This window comes from Cyprinus carpio, chromosome A7 (genome assembly GCF_018340385.1).
Source record: "Cyprinus carpio isolate SPL01 chromosome A7, ASM1834038v1, whole genome shotgun sequence".
Taxonomy (NCBI): domain Eukaryota; kingdom Metazoa; phylum Chordata; class Actinopteri; order Cypriniformes; family Cyprinidae; genus Cyprinus; species Cyprinus carpio.
Window position 1 is genome coordinate 36,604,731 of NC_056578.1, and position 20,897 is coordinate 36,625,627.

A 20,897-nucleotide genomic window follows, 5' to 3' on the forward strand; every position below is an offset into this window, starting at 1 on the left:
GGTATGATTAGTATGAGTAGTATGTAGCAGGAGTTATGAGTATTATGTAATTTAACAGCTATATGCTGCTAAATTACAGTAGTATAATGTAGATGACAAAACAGAATTTTACTGTTAATTTTTAAAACAGTAGCACGCTGTATTTTTACAGTATGATGCTGGCAACCACAGCTGCCAGTATATTACCATTTTTTTACAGGGAAATTTTTTACAGTGTAGGCTGATAATTTATGTACATAATTGTCAATGGTTTAGGGAGGGGTCACATGCAAGTTAGCACTCTTTGTACAAAAACAGTGCAAATAAACCAATGACATAAATTTTGTAAGGTGACCTGGGGATGTTGTCTTCCACAGTGACACAGCCGTACAGGAACACGATAACTCCCACAATTGCTGCTGGGATTAGCATCTGGGTATACACACCCAACCAGGCAAAATACAGACCCACTTTCTCACCAAAATACTTCCTAAGAGAGATAAAGAAGTTTCAAGCAGAGCAATAAAAGCAATGAAGTCAAGCAAAAGAATTGACAATTACTATCTAGCAAACATCAGGAAGAATGCATCCTCTTCTGTATCCCGAATGTTAATGAACTGTCTGTCTTTTTAATGTGCAATAAAAGATTATGTAAACAAAAATTATCATGTTATGCAATGAAATAAAAAGAAGATATTTTAATTGTTCTCCCACAGGGTCTTCTCCATTACATTATTCTTGTTTTTTCATTTATTTATCTTTATTTATTTATTTTGTGCCTGTTGGTTGCATTACATGACTTTAAATATTATTTGTCATCAGTGTAGCAGTCTTGTCTAAATAATATTTTTCCTTAAAAATAAATAAATAAATAAAAACTAATAATTTTGTCAGACTGTTGTATTACTTTGACATTTTTTTATATTACTTGTGCTCATCATAGAAGAGCCCTATATGCATGATTTGCATTTGTAATGTATTTTTAGATTTAATTTTAACTTAATAGATCCCGAAAAAAAAAAAATTGTGTCCGGTTTATTGACATCTTATAGGTCATCATGATAATGGCAGTACAATAATCCAGTAAACCAGTGTTATTTTAGTATATACAATTATAGTTTTTGCTAATATTTTGAATTAAATCTTTATTTGTTTATTTTTAGTTCTTTTTTTTTTTTTTACATGTTTGCACTTTAATTTTAATGTTTTAATATTTTTGTTGTTTTTTTGTTATTTTAGTTCTTTAAAGTTACTAAACAAAAATAAGAAATGTTGCCTTAGAAACCTAGCAGTTTAAAAAAAAAAAAATTTAATTCTTGTTTATTTTATTTTATTTTATTTCAGTTAAATATATATATAAATAAATCTTATTTTTCATTACTTAGACATTCAATTGTTTGTCAGATTTCAGACATTGCTCATCCTATGTGAACTAATGATAAACATTACATTGACAATCTGACTCCTAAATAATGCGTATCAGTGGGGATTTCTAAAATCTCCCTTCTTGAAAGCTCAAAATTCCAGGGCAAACATTTGTCTCTGGCAGTGCATTTATTATCAGGATAATACCTGATCAGTCCAATGGGCTGGTACTTGTAGAATATGCTGTAACTCGCCCACTCTTCACACAAGATCTGCAAAGACAGAATTAAAACTACATCCTTGAACAGTGATTCAACATCCATTCATACAGTTTGGCTGAAATGTACAGTGAGTGGGGTTTAATGGAAATGGCAATGACTAATTATTCACTGATACACTGACGAAAAGGACAAATGAAGCCGCTCTACCATCATGTTAGTAATTTTGAATGTAATGACTTTGGTTCGGTGGACCTGGGTACGTAATGTACAACAGTAATATGAGTAAGTGAGGGTGGATTTACACCATAGCAGCACAGAGACCTCCAGTCTCCAGAACAAGAAGCTACTGTAGCTGCAGTGTTTTGTCAGAGAAAGCAAGGAAGGGAAGGCCAAAACATTATGAAATGTGACATCAAATAATACACAAACCTCTAATAATAACATTCAACACTGAAACCAGTAGATAAAGTCTGAGAAGCAGACAGGGTCTGTTTTGTTTCCCTTGAGCATGTTGCATTCACATTAAGATTATAAAGAAAGCCATTAATGTACGTTTTCAACATATCCACAAATCACCTCGAATGGGTCAAACTAGTGGAAATAGATGGATTAATCACTAAGTAAACATGCAGTGATCACTCAGCTCAATTAAATTAATGGTACACCTCCATACCTGCAACAATCAGTATATTTGTGGATTTATCATACAGAGGATAATGGTTCTATAAATAATGGCTGAATGTCCTGCATAAGTGGCACATCCATTAATGGATGGATTAACAAACGGTGCCATTTTCACAGGGCCCCAGACAGCTATTTTTACAGCAGCTCAATCATACTTGCTTGATGCATGAGAAAAAACTTCACTAGTTGAGGAAGAAATGTGCTTGTCTGTCAAGTGAGAACAAACATCATTGGTTCTAATGAGCAAGCACCTTTAAGCCGATCAATGTTTATATGTGAATAAAAGCTTGATTTAATCATATAAAGCAATGATTGTGTCTCTTTAGAAGACTTGGATTATGCTGCTTCATTCATGTGGATTACTCAAAATAAACAAAGTGAGTGTATTCTTGTAATCTTTACTTGCTATATGCAAATTTGTGAGAGAAAATAAGAATCTTATGCTTATCAAGGCTGCATTTATTTGATAAAAATTTGTGAAATATTATTACAATTTAAAATAATGTTTTTCTATTTTAAAATACTTAAAAATATATTTTATTTCTGTGATGCAGTGCAAAAATGTAATCAGCCAATATTCCAGTCTTCAGTGTCACAGGACCCTTCAGAAATCATTCTAATATGCTGATTTATTATAAAGTTGGAAACAGTTGCGCTACTTAATAATGTGATACTTTTTTCAGAATTCTTTAATGAATAAGAACAGCATAAAATCAGCGCAACAAAACCACTTGACGTATATACCTACTAACCTTGTTACTTTACAAGAACACTAGCATATACTGTATTTGCACGCAAATCTTACAGTAGGAAACAAACTAAACACACCAAAACTCCAACTCTCTCCAAGGTCCCTTGAGGTTTGTTGTGAAAAAAAAAACATTTAAAACATTTACTCTTTTTTTTAGTTCTTGAAAATAACCGTTATACATTATTTTGAGAAGAGCTACACTTCCCACTATGACTCAACAGCAAGCCTGCAGGAGAGCTGCTCACAGATGGCTGAAGTGGGAAATGATCCTGTTGCCTTGGTGACCTGACAATTATTCTGAGCTTGCTGCAGGCACATCCAAAGTCTCACCAGGCCTCCTCTACACAAGCTACGTCTCAAGTTTCTGGAGCCCATTTATAGGGTTTAATTATATCTTAAGCAGTCAATATGAGAATCAATTACCACATTCTTACAGTATGCCATAAAAGTGTCTAAACAGGTGAAATATGGTTTAAGAAATATTCAGAGGAAAATAAATGTGTTGATAAAATTATTATTATTTTTTTTTTAATTTTTGAACACTTTTAGAGAACAGATGTAGACAGGATTTAATGATAACAACTCTTTTCTCAACAGATGGTAAAGTGAAGAACACAGACCGAAATGGAAGGATTTATCCCTTTATATAGCCTATTGATTGTTCTCATCGGTCGGCTGGAAACCTTACTGCAGGCACCATTTGGGCCTTGCAAATCCCTGACTTATGTCTTCATTATCTCCTATCACCCTCGGTACAAAGGCAGCTATTTCAACACTTATGTCATTTATACATAGTCATTTCAGTTCACACTCAAATCTGATATCAATGTATCAAAACATAATGTGAAAGTGAAAGTCGTGACATTTGCCAAGTATGGTAACCCATACTCGGAATTGGTGCTCTGCATTTAACCCATCCAAGTGCACACACACAGCAGTGAGAAGTGAACACACCGTGAACACACACCCGGAGCAGTGGGCAGCTATATCCAGCGCCCGGGGAGCAACTGGGGGTTCAGTGCCTTGCTCAAGGGCACTTCAGCCATGGGTATTAAGGGTGGAAGAGAGCGCTGTTCATTAACTCCCCCCACCTACAACTCCTGCCAGCACCGAGACTCGAACATGCGACCAACAAGTCCAACTCTCTAACCATTAGGCCACAGCTGCCCCCAACAGCTGTGTGAACAGCCAGACAAAAAAAAATTACCTGTGCAAAAAATCTAAATTGAGCACTAAGGCATGAAGTTTGAACATAGCCTAATGCAGATAGAGGTTCAAACGTGTTTTGTTTCAAAAATAAGTGTGAGATTAAAATATCTGTAGTCTAAGATATGAGTATTGTAATATCTTTTACCTTTCTGTCATTTGCTTCAGCATTTATGCCATCAATATCACCCTGTAATTAAAATAATCGAATTAACTTACACAAGAAACAGAACAATCAGTTGTGAGAATTGAAAGGATTTTTGCACAAATAAAAGAGAACAAAATATTGTTTCACTCACATCATGTAAAGGATAGGCCTCTGTGTAGACACCACTGCCCAGTAGACTGCTGATTCCTGTGCACATGAAATTGAGTCGAGTTGAGTATTGTTGTGCTGTTAAACATAAAAGGGTTTTTTACACGTTAAATAGTTAACACTTGGTTCTAAACCTTAAATCAAGTTTTTCCTAAATGGACCTTTTGGTGGACTGTAAAGGAAAGAATAAAACAGTCTCTTCTTTACTCCAATTCACGTTTTCTGTCACCACTTCCATTGCCAAAGACTGTCAGTTGTGAAGTATGCATGCACATACATTCTGCCATGTGACAACATTCTATCACTGCATCATTTCACACCGCACAAACTGTGCCCTAGAAAGAGGTGCTAACCCTGCTATTAAATTACAAGTGTGAAATGTACCTAGGGTCCCCACGGTTAAAAGAGGGGTTTAGATAATCCTGCTTTAAGCATAGTGTGGACAGCCCTAAAGTATACTCATCAATCACCAATCTATTCAACCAATCACTGTCCTTGGATATTAGAGGCAGGGTAATGTGTGAGTTGTTTGCTCATTTGTGCACATTTAAACTTGTGTTGGGGACGTTATGCTTCAAACGTTAAACAACTAACTGTAGACTCGGTGCTTTAACTGCAAGACAGCAATACCTTAGTTACACTTTATTTTAAGATGTCCTTGTTACAGTGTAAATAAACAATTAAGTAATGAGTAATATTACATGAGTAACAAGTACTTACTATGGGGTTAGAATTAGGACTTGGTTTACTGTTAGTTTGTTTGTAATTTAACGTTATCACTTTAGTAAGTACATGTACCATGTAACAAAAACACTTTAAAATAAAGTGTTACCATTAGGGGTGCACGATAAATATCGGCCGATAATTAATGCGCATCTCATCAGTTAAGCCGGTTCCCATTAATTTTGATAACGTTTCAATTCAACAACATAGTTGGATGGGATTCAGGTTGATTTGCGCTAAGCACAAATAAGAAAATGAGACTTACCCATGATATACTTAGCCCGTGTGCATTTTGTTCGCTTTAAAATCTCATACACCTGTTAATGATCAAAAATAGGTTTATAAAGATGATTAAAAATAAAGATTATTATAAATAGTATTCCTTATTGGTGATACTAGACTCAAAATGTAACTAAAATGACATTAAATAGTAGTCAAAAAAAGTTCTAAATACCACAGGATACCTTTAAGAGACCTAAAATAGCAAAACTAAATAAATAAACCCTGCTGAGAAAATCAATCGGAGGTTGGACAGCATTATAAGAGGCAGCTGACAGATCAAGTGACTGAAATCATTGTCCAAGAAAAGAACAACTTTGACATCACTGATATTTTGGTGTGGAGCCGCACAGGCCCTTTGGTAATCAAATCAGGGGATAAATGACACTTGGTCTTAAATTGTCCCTGACTAGGCAGGCAAAACGCTTTTCTAAAGGGATTGGTACTTACTATTGAGCTCCTGGTTTTGCTGTCGAAGAAGGAATTTCTGTCTGATAAATCAAAGCTGTGAAAAGAAACTAAGGGTCATTTCACTGACTGTTTTGTGCCTCCCTATTCAATTCTACAGGCAATAATATACCATGGGGCTGTAAAAACCAAAGGCTCATTTACAGTAAACTGCCTTTCAGAGGATTATTAGTGACCATGCATCCTTCATATTTCACTACTTTAACTTGACCATAAATTTGAACATTTATAACAATCACGTATTGTTTTCTACAGTAAAAATAGCATTTGGTAAAATCATTTGTGATCATTTTCATTCATTGTACTCAATGTAATATATAACTGGGAAAACTGCCTATGAGGTCAGCAATCATCTTAAACATGAGCTTAGTGTGGCCATGAATGACTATACACTTACAGATGCTGCTTTTCTCGTGAGAACGGGTAGGAGAGGTATTTCTCATTTTCCACCCGGTTTTCCCCAACTTTAGGTTGCAAGGTTGCAGTGACTTTCTGCACAAACATGTTGACCTTCTCTACAATGCTGCTTCCGTGACTGACTTTATATTTCTAAAAAAGAAATGACAGCACAGCAGAGTACATCATGCTTGTGTAGAACACACAGATTGTCTTTATCACGTGATAAGATACAAGAACAAATACCTTAAATGTAGGCATTTTTAACTTCATGAACTCTGCCTCTCGACAAAGAACCTCCCAAGGCGCATGGATCTTCAAGAATCCCACACCTGGTATTTTATTCTGAAAAACAAAGATAAAGAGAGAAAAAAAAGTAGTGTTTGCACTTGCATAACTTGCGTAGTTGCTTACTAGCCCAAGTTTAAAAAAAACCACCCCCAAGTCTCTATGGTATTCTGGCACCTACATAGGGGTCGGTCCAACTTGAATCCATCTAAATTCATGTAATGATTTATTGTATGGTAGAGAATATTCACAAGAAAGTAGTAACACCTCTTTTACAGTAAATATCATTCATGTGTGTTTGACAATGGTGTGAGAGTTATACAATTAATATGATATTAATTTCCTGGGTTCAAGGTATGTTTAAATCACTGACTCTATGAGTGATATTAATAGTGATGCTTATTATTGATAAGCATTACTATCAATATCATTCATTCAGGGTAGTCTGAAAGAAAAACATGCAAACCATTCATAAACTATTCAAGAAATAGACAAGATCTATTTTCATGGGTTTAACACACTAGGTTTCCTTCTTCACAGAGGACCTTTTGAGAGAAAATAAATTCACAGAAATGAAGAAAAAATCTCAGACATGAAGAGAAGGACTTCTCTCTTGGTTTCTGAAGCTGAAAAGAGGGTTATGTAAGATTTGCTTCAAATGACCCACTCTTGTTATAACTCACATCCCACACACAGGGTCTGACCCAGTCTGTTCAATCCCAGCCACTGCTTTCAGCCAAGTATGACATAAACAGGTATTTCTACTCATAGACTACATTACATACATGTACTTACAATTCAACCCCAATTAAATGTACAATCACATCTTGACATGGCATCATTTTAGTTGTGAATGTGTTCCCACAACTTACTACTTAGTGATACTTTAGTGTATATAAATAAATATCTTTTAGAATAAAACAGATTTCAGAACATTTTTTTTTTATTTTATATTTCCCTCTCTAAATTCAATGGTTTGATCTTTTTTTGACATCAAGTTTAGGGGGAGTGGCATTACTGTTTTTGACAACATGGTTCAAACAGAGCAAGTTTTTCTAATAGTCTTTTCAGTATTTCATTATTTTTACATTCATATTGGCCTTGTCAAGCTCAAGAGTTGTGGGAAAAAAACAGTGATCCATTTTATACAGAGGAAAATATTGTTTTGGGCACAAAGTTGGGTCTGAGATGGAATAACACGATTCTTTAAGGTTCAGCAATAATATTCATGTGATATAATTCAACTCAGAAAGAGAGGAAGCTAAAAAAGTCATGACATAAGAACCTGTCTGACATGAACTAAGGAAAAATAATCAAAATATTGACGTGAACCCAAATTATTTGTATTTAGAAAACAATTCTCTGTACTTTTTCACAGAGCTGCTAATCTTAGTCTTTTAGACTAATACTTTAGTTTATTATCCTCTGCACGATAAACACTTCACTTTGTCGATGATAAGTCCACTAAGACCTCTTCATCTAATTCTAGCTCAGCTGTCTATGAGAAAATCCAGCACAGTGGAGAAAGCTAAATTCCTGTAATCTGCGAACATCAAAGCAAATGGCATGGGTTTATAGAAGTTAAGCTTGAAAGACAAACCGCTAATCATAATAAAACTGCAAATTAGTAGCATTACACAGTAAAGTAAGTGTAAACTTGTTTTATGATTGCCAACAATCAAATTCATTCATTCTTACAATCAGCAATTATATAGCGCTGCTGGGACTGGGGAACAATTTAGAGAAATAATTTCATGTATCCTAAGGGCGACAACTCTTTAACTCCATTTCTGCAAGCTGACTAGGTTTTCCACAATCTTCTTCCAAAATAAATGTGAAAATAAAAAAATAACAGTCTATTTCTTCAGTATATCACGTCACTGAGAAGATACCTGACCAATAACACTATTAGTGTAGTTCTCCACACCACTGAAGTGTTTCTAAACTGGGTCAACAACAGGGAATCATTATGCAGCTGTATAAAAGCTAGAGAGGTTAACTGAATTAATGGCCATAATACACAATATTTAAGATTAAAGGAATGTATCAGTCTCAAACATACTGCTGTTTGAACTGACTGGTCTTTGGATTTCATTTTTATGAGGACAGCAGTCTCAAGAGTCCAGACTGTTGGAAATCTACATGAAGTCTGGTCCACATTACAGCGAACATTGGCAAAGAGCTGCTCACAAGGCAGTTTATCAGTTTCATTGCTAGAGTTGATGTGCATGGTTGCATCTCTCAGTGGGTGGACATTATCATTCACAGTGGCTCAATTCCAGCTGAGATTATAGCCTCTGTGACTGAAACTTACAAAATGGCACATCATAGTAGGCACTCTTACACATATTATTTTCTGGAAAATTACTGGCAAATTTAAATTACTGTTAGAGTCCATGTATGAGAACAAGCCCTTCTGAGACATACCAGGTTAGGAGTTACAAAATTACTGGTACATTTATGCATTTAGCTGGTGCTTTTATACAGAGTGACTTACAATAGAGGAACATAATTCATCACAGAGCAAGCAATACACATTGTATACAATGGGAGGTTTATCTGAAAGCTAGATTGGGAAACAAGCTAGAGCATAAGTAAAATATTTAAATCATTTTGGAAAAAAGCATATGCTAAACGAATGAATGAATGTAAATTAAATGTTGTGTTATTCACCAGTAAATTAAATTCTGCATTTTTAATGCTAATTTACCAGGTTTAATGTGTGAAATAAACTAATTTCTCCTAGTTTCCAAAATATATCCATAGTTAAAAAAAAAAAGAGAAAAATCCTATTTTCAGTTTTCTTATTCAGTCAAAGACTTCAGACCAAGGTTCACACCAAGGTAGATAATGATAAAGATATAGTTGCAATATGGTGAAATAATTCCCATCCTCTAGAGAAGGGTCTGGCTGCAGACTTGCATTCTCAGACTTGCAGTCTCAGACACTTGCGCTTCCGCTAGTGACATCCGTCTTTTTTATTTTGTTCTATTTATTGATTACTTTTTGTTTGAATCTCTCATCATTTTACAACAGTAGCCAGGTGGTGAAGACAAGAAAAAAGAAACAAAATTACGAAGTCACTTGCACTCTCAGCTACCTGCGACGTCACTTGCAATCGACACAAATCGTATGTGTTTCCAATGGAGACAAGACGCTGTGGTGATTAAACGATTAAAACTAATTTAGTACCGTAACGTACAGGGTCCTGCAAGAAAAAGACAAGACCCGCAAATCCGCGGCCACAGAACAGCAGAATATGAACGCAATGCACAAAGTCTCTCGTTAAGCGTTTCATTTCCTCCCGTAGAAAATCATTATAAATAAAATGCATAACTTAATGGACAAAGACAAAGAAATAAAAAAGCTGTAGACAGTTATTCTATATGGAAAAACGCTTAACGCGAAACTTTGCATGTTGCATTTATTCTGGGCTCACCTGGTTGCCTGTACATATTGTTTATGTATATTTTAATAATGAAGAGGAGCATATTGAGTTTCTTCTTTATCTTCTTAGTCTATTATTATGCCACATTATGCCATGTTTTGCGCCTGTTTTGCCATGTTTTATACATTATTCGTTATATTAATAAACTATATTGAATTTGATATTTGAATAGCATCTTAATACATTAATCAGCCATATTAAGTGTTTATGTTTTCTACGGGAGGAAAACGCTTAATGAGAGACTTTGCGCATTGCATTCATATTCTGCTGTTTTGTGGCCACGGATTTGCGGGGTTTTTTTTTTCTTGCAGGACCCCTGTATGTGATGTTACTAATTTAGTTTTAATCGTTTAATCACCACAGCTCTTGTCTCCATTGGCAACATGCACGATTTGTGTTGGTTGCAAGTGACGTCGCAGGTAGCTGAGAGTGCAAGTGGCGATTGCAAGTGACTTCGTAATTTAGTTTCTTTTTTTTCTTGTCTTCAACACCTGGCTGCTGTTGTAAAATGTTGAGAGATTCAAACAAAAAAATAAATAGAACAAAATATAAAATAAAGACTGCAAGTAATGTCACTACCGGAAGTGCAAGTGTCTGAGAGTGCAAGTCTGAGAGTGCAAGTCTGAGAATGCAAGTCTGAGAGTGCAAGTGCAAGTCTGCAGCCAGACCCTTTTGATCCTCTAAGTAGAAGAATTATAGGACATGGGTTTACAGTAGGTTGGACATGCGCATAGGACATCACATGCCCATTGGTTGGTCCAGCCTATAAATAAAAGCTTATTTTTAATGCCATTTAAGCATTAGAGACAACATTTATGGCATAGTTAATATCAGAATTGATGTCAGATTATGTAATTTAAATGTGAGTGTGGTAAGCAGTTTTTAAGAATTTAGCATTTCCCCATTCATGTCTTGGACAACCTAAATAAATGCCCGGAGACATTGCAAAAAATTAAATTAAATTAAATTAAATTAAATTAAATTAAATTAAATTAAATTAAATTAAATTAAATTAAATTAAATTAAATTAAATTAAATTAAATTAAATTAAATTAAATTAAATTTAATTAAATAAATTAAGTTTTATTTTATTTTATTTAATTTTTTTATTCCTTAATTATTTATTTTTTTAGTTTATTTTATTTTTTAGTTGGAGAGGGATGATATTAAATTTATTGTTATGAAGGAGTTCATATGGTTAATTTCACAAATTTGCTTATGTAATTCACCTATAAATAGTGCAGAATCTCACAAATGTCTTATTAATTTTATGTAAAATTAGATTATGAATCCCAGGTTTCATGGACACTACTGTAAATGAAAACACCATGGGACTCACCCCTTCTTCTCTCTCCATCTCAAGGCCCATCTCACGCAGGTTCTCCTCAAACTCCTCCCTGCGGAGGCGCTGGTCGTCCTCATGGTAATCCAGCCTCTGTTCCTGAGCTGCGAGTTCGGGGTCCTCATGCGCAGGTGGGCTGCTCTGTTCACGTCTGAATTTGAAGCACAAGCAGGACTTGGCCGACAGTTTGCGAGTGCTCTGGGGCTTCTGGACATGGTAGGTGAGGACATAATCTATCCGCCTTAAGCCATCCTGGAAGTACGGCCACAGCTTTGGGTCCTTAGGTCTCTCATTTCCCTGCTGAGCTTTCCGAAGCTGAGAAGAAAAAAAAAAAACAGTTCATAAAAGAGTTTTATATTTGTATAGTTATTTTTTATTTTTTTATTTATGAGACTAATTTGCATTAGTAGAAGTAAATATATTTTGACATTTTATCTAAAATAGATGAAGAGATTATAAAAAAGTATATGGACAGAAGTGATAATGGGATCTAAAAATGACTTTACAATAATAGAATCATGATGCTAACTCTGACCTTCAACCTCAAACCTTATGAACCAAAATTAAATGCACTAGTAATATTAAGTAATCTTTATGTCTATTACAAAATCAGACATAAACCTGCCTGTGTACTCAGAGCATGACTTCCAGATTTCTGGCCCTTTAAAGGTGTATTTATGTTAAACGCTAATCTATTCCAGCTTACTTCACTGAGACGTAAACCATTCATAGGCTGATTTTCAAGTAAACACTGTGGCTCTGTGGTGATTTCAATGTTGCTCTGTTGGTTTGAGTGCTGTGATTGTTAGTTTGGACAAGGACACATAGAAACATGGGGCAAGAGAGGTACTACCCACCAAATAAAGTTAACAAATTACAGCTAAATTCTATGGGGAAAAAGATCTTATCCATGTTGAAGCCTATTGGTTCATTTACACTCTTGATTAATTTGATTAATTCAGCATTATTTTAAAGAAATTAATTATTTTATTCAGCAAAGACACATTAAATTGAAGTGACATTAAAGACGTTTACATTGTTACAAAAAAAAAAAAAAAAAAAAAAAAAAAAAAAAAAAAAAAAAAAAAAAAAAAACCTGTAAAGCTCTTTCTGATTCTGATTAAATGCTGGACACAGAAATCTTTTTTATTATTTAGCAGATGCTTCCAACCAAAAAAAAAAAAAAAAAAAAAAGAAAGAAAGAAGAAAAAAAAGATAAACCTAGTATAGTTTACTGCAGGCACAGTGTTTTAGACCATTCAGTGCACTTTGCTTAAGAACAGACTGGAACTCACTAACTCTACAATTCATGGATCATCCCCTGTGAGGTTTGATTCCAGGACCTTAGGGTTTCCAGCCCATATATTAAACCTCTTAAAGGGGTCCTATTATGCTTTTTCACTTTTTCAACTTTAGTTAGTCTGTAATGTTGCTGTTTGAGCAGAAAAAAGATCTGCAAAGAAGATCTTACAAAACTCAAAGTCCACTTCAAAGGGAGATATTTTATTTAACAGAAATCACTTTTCAAAAACTACAATGAACGGCTCATTTGGATTACAACGCATATTTTCCGGGATTTGATATTTTACAAAGATCGACGAATGGGACCAGACCTGGTTGAGCTGCACTAGAGAAGGCAATGAGTGTTATCACTATGATGGAGACGTGCTAGTGTTCCCAAGGCAGACAAGCTTAAAGCAGGATTTATACTTTCGCCTGGCTCCGCTTCACGAGCCTCCGCTGACTGCGTGCGCACCTTCCCAATCGGACGAGGCTTTTATACTTATTGCATTCGCCATTGTACAATTCTTTGAAAGGACAGGGGGCGACAAGGAGTAATTGTCCTCTAAAACCATCGGGAATCACCAGTGAGAAGAAGTCATTTGCAGGTACAAATCTTGTGATGAATGAGTTGATGAATTAATAATTTCTTTATGTACAAACTTAAAACAACTATTGGCTTTATTTTGCATCAAATTAAAGACAACTTTAAGCAAATAGTGTATAATTAGTATCTAAATGAATTCTAATTCTATTTTTATACAATAAAAATAAAACATACTTCAAATAAAAAGCCTTGGACAAACTATGAAAAAACAAAAACAAAAAAAAACAAAATTGTTTTCCGTCAAAAAACACCTGATGGAGTTTGAACTTCACATTAAACTGCTTTTGTTTCACAAAAACGCCGGCACAGATGTGCATGTTCGGCTAGAATTGCCCTGAACTCATGAATCTTCGGATGTGGAGCTGCGCGAAAAGTTACAAAAAGTGATCAGCCTGTCCTGCAGATTTGCAAAGGCTTTCAAATACTCCCTTAGTATGCAAAGTAGTTTTGCACACACAAAGAGTACGCACACTCGGCAGATTTTAAAGTTTATTACACCATCTGGAGTACGAAAAAGAAGGCAATTTGTTCTAGCCGAGATGTGTTTGGCAAGCTTTAGCTTTTCATTAAAATATATTTGGTTGTTTTATAAATGATCCTCCATGATATTAGCTTACAAGATTATTTCCCTTGCATAAACAACAGAATTACAATGCGAATGTGTCTATTTATGTAATTTAACCTTCCTAGCTTTAATATCATATATAACCTGTTGCCAACAAAAGTGTAAACTGAAGCATTCAAATGTCCACATATTTCTCCATAGTTTGCCTTGCAAATTATGCAGTACTAGAAAGACAGGAAAACAGTTGAGGAACCAGTTATAGGTCTTTATCCCTGAAAAGAAATAAACAAAATGAGTGAAGAGGTATGTTTTCTCTGTTGTTGTGACTTACAGCAGCCTGGGGGTATAGTGAATCTCTAGTGCCTTTAGAATTGTCTTCATCAATCCCTTTCACATCCAATGGGACAGTTTCATACTTCTCATTTCGCCACATGCTGTCTTGTCCTCTCGGGCCTGATGGCTGCTCCTCTGTGCTGTTGAAACCCAAGAGTTTCTCACCTGTTGAAGAGCAAACACAAATGTATCAATGCAAATATTATGGCTTTGCAATATGAACCTAAAGTGCAATGCTAAATTAATCTCAACAGAATTGCACATAACTAGCTGATATTAAATTTTGTTTGACGTAAGCTTAAAGAGAAAAATCAAGTTTGAATGCAAATGAAAAATAAATAATCAAGAGCAACAGACTCCCCAACAGTTCACATTTAATAAAAAACGAAAGTGTAATTAAAGCAAAAATATTTTATAAAAATATTTTTAAAAACAGAAGTGGTCACACAGTGAGTATTCTACTTTTCATTATTATTATTGTAATTAGTGACCAAGAAATTGTGAAGAATCTTAAATATTTATTTTTATTTTCATGATTCTTTGTTTTACAATTTTTTACAAATTTGATTTGATTTTTTTTTTTGTTTTTGAATTTGTTTAATAATTTGTTTTTTACTATAACAACTTCTGTTGCTTTTTATAGATCACAGCTCTGGAGTAAAACCAGAGAGGGCAGCAAGGGGTCAATATATTGATAAAAATAATGCCTTCCAACCTAATTACAGAGCAGCCGAGAGCAAATGCAATTCATTTAAGACACCCATTAGAAATTCATCACCTTGACTAAAGCCTAATAAATAAATTAATGTTTTTAAAAATGGAGTGGTAATATGACAATGGTACTGTATATTGAATCTTAAAAAATCTCAAATAAAGCAAAAACAATGTCCTGTAGAACACATGCCTAAATTTTTCTCCCTAGAATGCATATGTAGGTCATTGTAGGATACAAGTTTGTGTGTGTGTGTGCGTGTGTGTGTGTATGCTTAACCTCGGACTGCTCCAGGGGGGCTGTCACTGCAATAATGTCAGCCAGCCTTTTTTTGTTCATACTCAGTATAAATTACATGATAAACAACACAACAAATAAATAACCCAAGAATATATATATATATATATATATATATATATATATATATATATATAGTTTTGACAGACATATGGAAACTAGAGGTATTAATACCAACATCCTTTAATATTAAAATAGCATATTATATGTGAAAATAATTAGTTTACATGACCCAATATACATTCATGTTATATTATTATATAATATTTGCTGCAATAAGTAAAGAATTTTTTGAGCAATTTTCTTAAATTAAAAAATTGAGTTTGAAAAAGATTTTGTTGCATTAGATTTCTGTTCCTGCTGGAAAATCCTTGTTATTTCATCATATTATGATCAAGCTGATTTTTGGGACATGAAAGCTGGTTTGTAACCGGTCCAAGGTGGTTTACCATATTTAACCAGCTTTGTCAAAGTCTGCCGAATCAATCTCAACTGCTAGTCCATCTGATCCATCACCTACAGCAGATCAGTGTAGACAAGCTAATAAACAAAACTGAACAGCATGTTCCGCCCAGAAACCATATAAAACCAGCTGCGATCAGAAGAGGAGCACAAAGGCTACAACTATTGAACAGTCAACTGATGTACAGTACGAGATACTTTCTAGTAATTTTCAGCCAAAACATAACCTGTTTCTTTATAGAGGTTTATGTTTAAGATGACCATATACTCACGATAATGATGTCAGACAAGTGAAAGCATTCAGGATGGCAAACACCCTTGTGGTAGTCATGAATTAATTACATTTGATTGTCTCATGGTATTTCAAGGCCAATAAATCATGAAACTTACTTGTCACACTGTTGCAAATATGGAAAATATTACAAGTTTTGTACATCATTCCCACATTCTACTATACAAATCACTGTAGATAATGTAGTAACATTCTCCCTTAAACCATTTCTTTTTGAAAAGCCATGCCTCCATACACCCCAAATGGGAAAATCCCTTCTGATAGTTTAGGCTGACATGCCCCGTCCCCTCAGACCAACATCTCTCTCCTCAGGTGAAGATGATGCTGTGATGGATTTTCCTCATGTGCTCAGTGTGTATGTGTGTGCGCGCGCGCGCCTGAAGGCAATACGTGACTGCACTAAACCCACAGAAAACTGTTGCTCACCTAATAACACAAGCCTCTTTATCCATTCATCACATCTGACTTTACTATTAGTATTATTTTATTAATAATAACACCAGTCAACAGGTTATTGCTTAACTGCATTATTTATAACATACTTGGATGTTATAACAATCTGGGCATTATAAACGTGTTCAAAATAAATACGTTGTCTGAGTGATGGATTCTGTTTGGCTACGGGGCGATCCATTATCTGTCGATCTTTCATATTCATTGTTACAAAAATAAACGCGCAATCAGGATTCTGAATACAAAAAAAAAAAATGAGAAACTCACCCGAGCCATCAGCCTCCTCATCTTTCCTCGCAGTATTTACATCATCTTCACCCTTCATTGGCGCAAATGTTCGTTGTATCTAGTTTCCAGGTGGATATAGACAAGTGGAAGTTGTGTGTCGTGTAGGCGGTGTGTGTGAGAGTGACGTCCCTCCGCGATCGTTTGTGGAGTATTTACATGAAGTCTCGAGCAGAGGACAGGATCCGTGCGAATGAGTTTTTTTTTTTTTCATCTCATCCACCAACCACACACATCTACATCACTTTAAGACACACGAGCTTTTCCTCACGTCAGATGCGCTTTATTTGGGCAGTACATGAGGCAACACCAGTTGAATGCGGGATTATCTCATTTTGTAAAATGATGCTTGAACTCATAGGACTCACAACCTGTTTAAATATTATGATTTATACAGGGATGCATGCATATCAGTATTGATACAGTCTATTATCGGGAAACAGTGCTAGTTGTCACACTTTTTATTCTATAGCGAATTTTATTAGGTTTGACCATTTTACATTTACATTTAAAACATCTATGAAACAAAGAAAATGTAAAAATGTAAATGTACAAAAACATACCATTGTTTTCACAAACAAATACTGTATGTACATATAATGGCTAAACTGCTCTATACATCGTTTTGTTAATAGACACCATTCAGAGTGTACTATTACAGACCATTGATGACTACCTAAAAATTTTAAGAACATTAATTAAAAATATCTGTGGTCAAGTAAATCTGGAATATTCAAGGTCTCGAATCTGATTGGACAGAAGTGTTTCAAGACTGCTACCAGTACTGTTTGTATCACTACTTTGTTACATCCTGTAGGTGGCGACATTAATTTAACCGATTATACTGATTCATTCAAGCACAAGGAATGAGGCCCTGTCCTCATTCATTTAATTTGCACAATAAATTTTACATAATACATAACATTCTTAATTTAAAGGGAATGGTTAGAGGGGATGGTGGTTTCACAGGGGGGATGCTTTCTGTAATTTTTTTTCCACCAGGGGGATGCCATCCCCCTGCATCCCCTTCTTAAATTGAGCCCTGCATATCGCACACTAAACCCTCACCGCTTTGTTTGTCGGGTAGAAGTCTGCTTCGGAGCTCGCCTCTGTGTGCCCCCGAAAGAAGTGTGCATTGAGGGCGCTTAGCAGCAGCAAAGGGGGCACTAGTGAGCACCCAACTGAAAGCTAAAATGACAAATGGGACAACCTACAGCCTCTTGGAATTGATGTTGCTGAAAAGAACATTATTTCGTGTATTTGGTGTGATGAAATGGGTTTGTGTGGTTTAAGTAAAAAAAAAAACATTATTTTCCACATACTGTACATTATTGTTTCTCCTCTATGCCCCTCCTTTCTGAAACGCATCGATTTTTACAAAGCTCAACATTCTGGAAAGCGAAGTGTGTTCTGATTGGGTAGCTATCCAGTGCATTGTGATTGGCAGAATACCTCAAACGTGTGATGGAAATGTTACGCCCCTTACTATACTGTGATGCTGTGTGATGCTGTGAGCGCCGAGACAAAAACATTAAAACCCATCAGGCATTTGTTGCATCCAGTGGGGACATAATTACAGATTATAATGAAAATACTGTCTTTTCACTTCAATACTGTCTTTGCATTGCATTGCGCCACATAAACATATAACCATGTCTGTATTTGTGATTGGAGAAACAACAAACAACAAGCGCTACTCCATAAAATGCACTGCACACATCTGAATATTTGAGTTAAACTGTTCTGGAACAGTGTTGTAAATACAACTTAACCACTGATTTCTAGTTGTTTCCTCTTTTAGAAGACCAAACAAAGTGGTTTCCTTTCAAGGGAACTTCGAACTGCATCCTTTAGGGGTCGCTATGGGGAACGCCTCATCGTGACCCGTGTCTGAAACATACATTGAAAACATCAATGACAAGTTGGCCGGCGACAGCCCATGACATCATATGTGACTATAGTATAAATAGGCACCGGGAGAACACGTCATTCTCTTCTTCATCTTCACTGACTGTTTTGTTTGAAGCATGCATTTGAATGTGGTAAGAATGATTTTTACTCTTTCTTCATGGCGAGTACTAGCAAGACGTTTAGAGGGTGTGTGCATCCGTGTTGTCGTTATTTGACACCCGATGACACACACGATCTCTGCGTTTTTTGTTTGGGCAATGTACGCGATGTCCTTGAGGGAGCAATCTGCGTGCATTCTGAGCATTTTTCAATGAAAAAGCTCCACTCTCGTTTGTCATTCTTTTCAAGGAAAGAGGGGCAACCATTTGCTTCCCGTGGTTCAGGACCTGCCGCTGCAGAGGCACGGAGGAGAATGAGCTTGTGAGGATCACAGGTGGATCTGGTCGAAGAGTTTAGAGAGGGGCTTTCCCTTTCGCGCTTGTCGGCTAAGGACGAGAAAGAGCTGCTGGAGGACGATGATATTTCTTTAACATTGTCTGATCCGGATGCTAGTGCTCTGCTGGGTTCGGACCAGGAAGAGCAGGAGATGTCTGAGGACGGCAAAGAAGCTGAGGCTGAGCCTTCTCAATCCTCCTGCCCTGCGTATGATGAGCTATTGGAGGTTATGGATCGTCCAACCTTGCCGTGGAAGCATGCTTAGAAGGTGACACCACGAGGTCGTCTCGACAAGCGTTATCTTTCTGACCATAGTCCTCCAGCTCAGATGAGCCTTCCATTTCTGCCTGATCTACATACAGAGGTCAAAAAGGGATGGAAGAGGCCATTTTCCTCACGCATCCATCAGTTCCAGCATACGAGTTATGCCAACATTGAGGCGATGCGCGAAAATGGCTATGAGAGGATGCCCCCTGTAGAAGAGACACTGGCTAGCTGTCTCTTTATGGGTGAGATGTCCTCTCTTAATACTCCCTCTTTGCAATCTAAGCCCCTTCAGGATACATCTTGCTTAAATGGCAGGCTGTGGCTTCATTGCACACAATGGCGGTGCTCCAAGCATATCAGGCTGATCTGCTGAAAGACCTGGATAAAGGCAAGGGCCTTTCCCCTGATGAGGTAGCTGAGTTGCGCCGCACCACAGATCTTGCTCTCCGTGCTACTAAGCAGGCCGCCTCCACCATGGGCAGGTCTATGGTGGTAACGGAGAGACATCTGTAGAGAGACATCTGTGGGTGAACCTGGCAGATATCGGGAAGAAAGAAAGGGGCTTTCTTCTTGATGCTCCAGTTTCGCCTTTCGAACTTTTCGGTACCTCAGTTGAGACGGTGGTCGAGAGGTTCAGGGAGGTGAAGGCGTGCTCAGTGGCCTTTAAATCCTTCATTCCATGAAGGTCCAGGTCTGAGCCCGAACAACATAGGGGTCCTGGTCCGTTTCCGTCTGAGGATCAGAGATGGGCACAGAAGGCTAGTGTCGCGGCTCGCGCCCCTCCCCCACCTGTGGGTAGGGGTAGGAGGAATCGAGGGTCAAAGGAAGGTAGGCAAGGCCTAAGGGATGGGATCCAGACAAGGAGTCAGCACTTTCGTCCGGATCAGATCGATACTTGAGTGTCTACTCATTCCCTTTGGGGGGTTTTACATCTGCCCTTATCCTCCACTTCCTTATTCCCCTATAACTACCAGCTCTCCACCTGACCGAGGTTAGGTGGGAACTTCCTGGATTACAGTCTCCTATGCTGGACCTATGATGTTTTGGTTGGTTCTAGGGTTTCATAGTGAACACCTTATTGATGGTCTGGACTAAAAGGAATCGCCTTTTGAGTGGGGCTCCAGGGGAACCAGTGTGGGTGAGTATGATCCATTCTATATATATACTGAAAGTGCTGCTAGCAGTAATTTACTTGAGGGAGGGAGCACAAACCCAGCTCAACTTAGAGTGTTACTTCACTCGTCGATATTATGTCCAGCCGGTATGATAGCCCTGGTTCTGGCTTCATGCTGCCTGGATCATGCGGCCAGGTCATAGGCTTCTGTGGGAGCCTTTTTGATCATCAGGCCCACAGCACGGCACTGCAAAAATTTCCTGAAAGTCCAGCAAGGTCTCCCTGAGGGGCTTCCTGGATATCCCTTCTTGCTGACGTATCGAGCAGGAAGCATAGGTGGCATTTGCGACAATCTTCTTATGTATGCTGTCTCAGGCAGTGCTCCCCTCGTCTTAGAGGGTTGTATTTGAGCTTGCC

At 36.7% G+C, this 20,897-nt stretch overlaps 1 protein-coding gene across 4 annotated transcripts in view; it reads right to left on the reverse strand.

Annotated features, from left to right (window-relative positions):
- Positions 1-16,982, reverse strand: part of LOC109109959 (anoctamin-1-like) — a 41,472-nt gene extending 24,490 nt beyond the window's left edge. For 2 of the 4 annotated variants that reach the window (XM_042761024.1, XM_042761023.1), the window contains exons 1-11: positions 16,736-16,981; positions 14,251-14,417; positions 11,464-11,781; positions 6,635-6,733; positions 6,390-6,541; positions 5,975-6,029; positions 5,511-5,562; positions 4,506-4,561; positions 4,355-4,396; positions 1,552-1,616; positions 335-469 (exon numbers count right to left, since the gene is read on the reverse strand). In XM_042761024.1, the coding sequence (XP_042616958.1) occupies positions 335-469; positions 1,552-1,616; positions 4,355-4,396; positions 4,506-4,561; positions 5,511-5,562; positions 5,975-6,029; positions 6,390-6,541; positions 6,635-6,733; positions 11,464-11,781; positions 14,251-14,417; positions 16,736-16,793 (1,199 nt within the window). In that variant the 5' untranslated portion in view covers positions 16,794-16,981. Of the gene's footprint in view, positions 1-334; positions 470-1,551; positions 1,617-4,354; positions 4,397-4,505; positions 4,601-5,510; positions 5,563-5,974; positions 6,030-6,389; positions 6,542-6,634; positions 6,734-11,463; positions 11,782-14,250; positions 14,418-16,735 lie in introns of all 4 variants that reach the window. The other 2 variants (XM_042761021.1, XM_042761022.1) reach the window with 2 other exon arrangements.
- Positions 16,983-20,897: the final 3,915 nt, after the last annotated feature.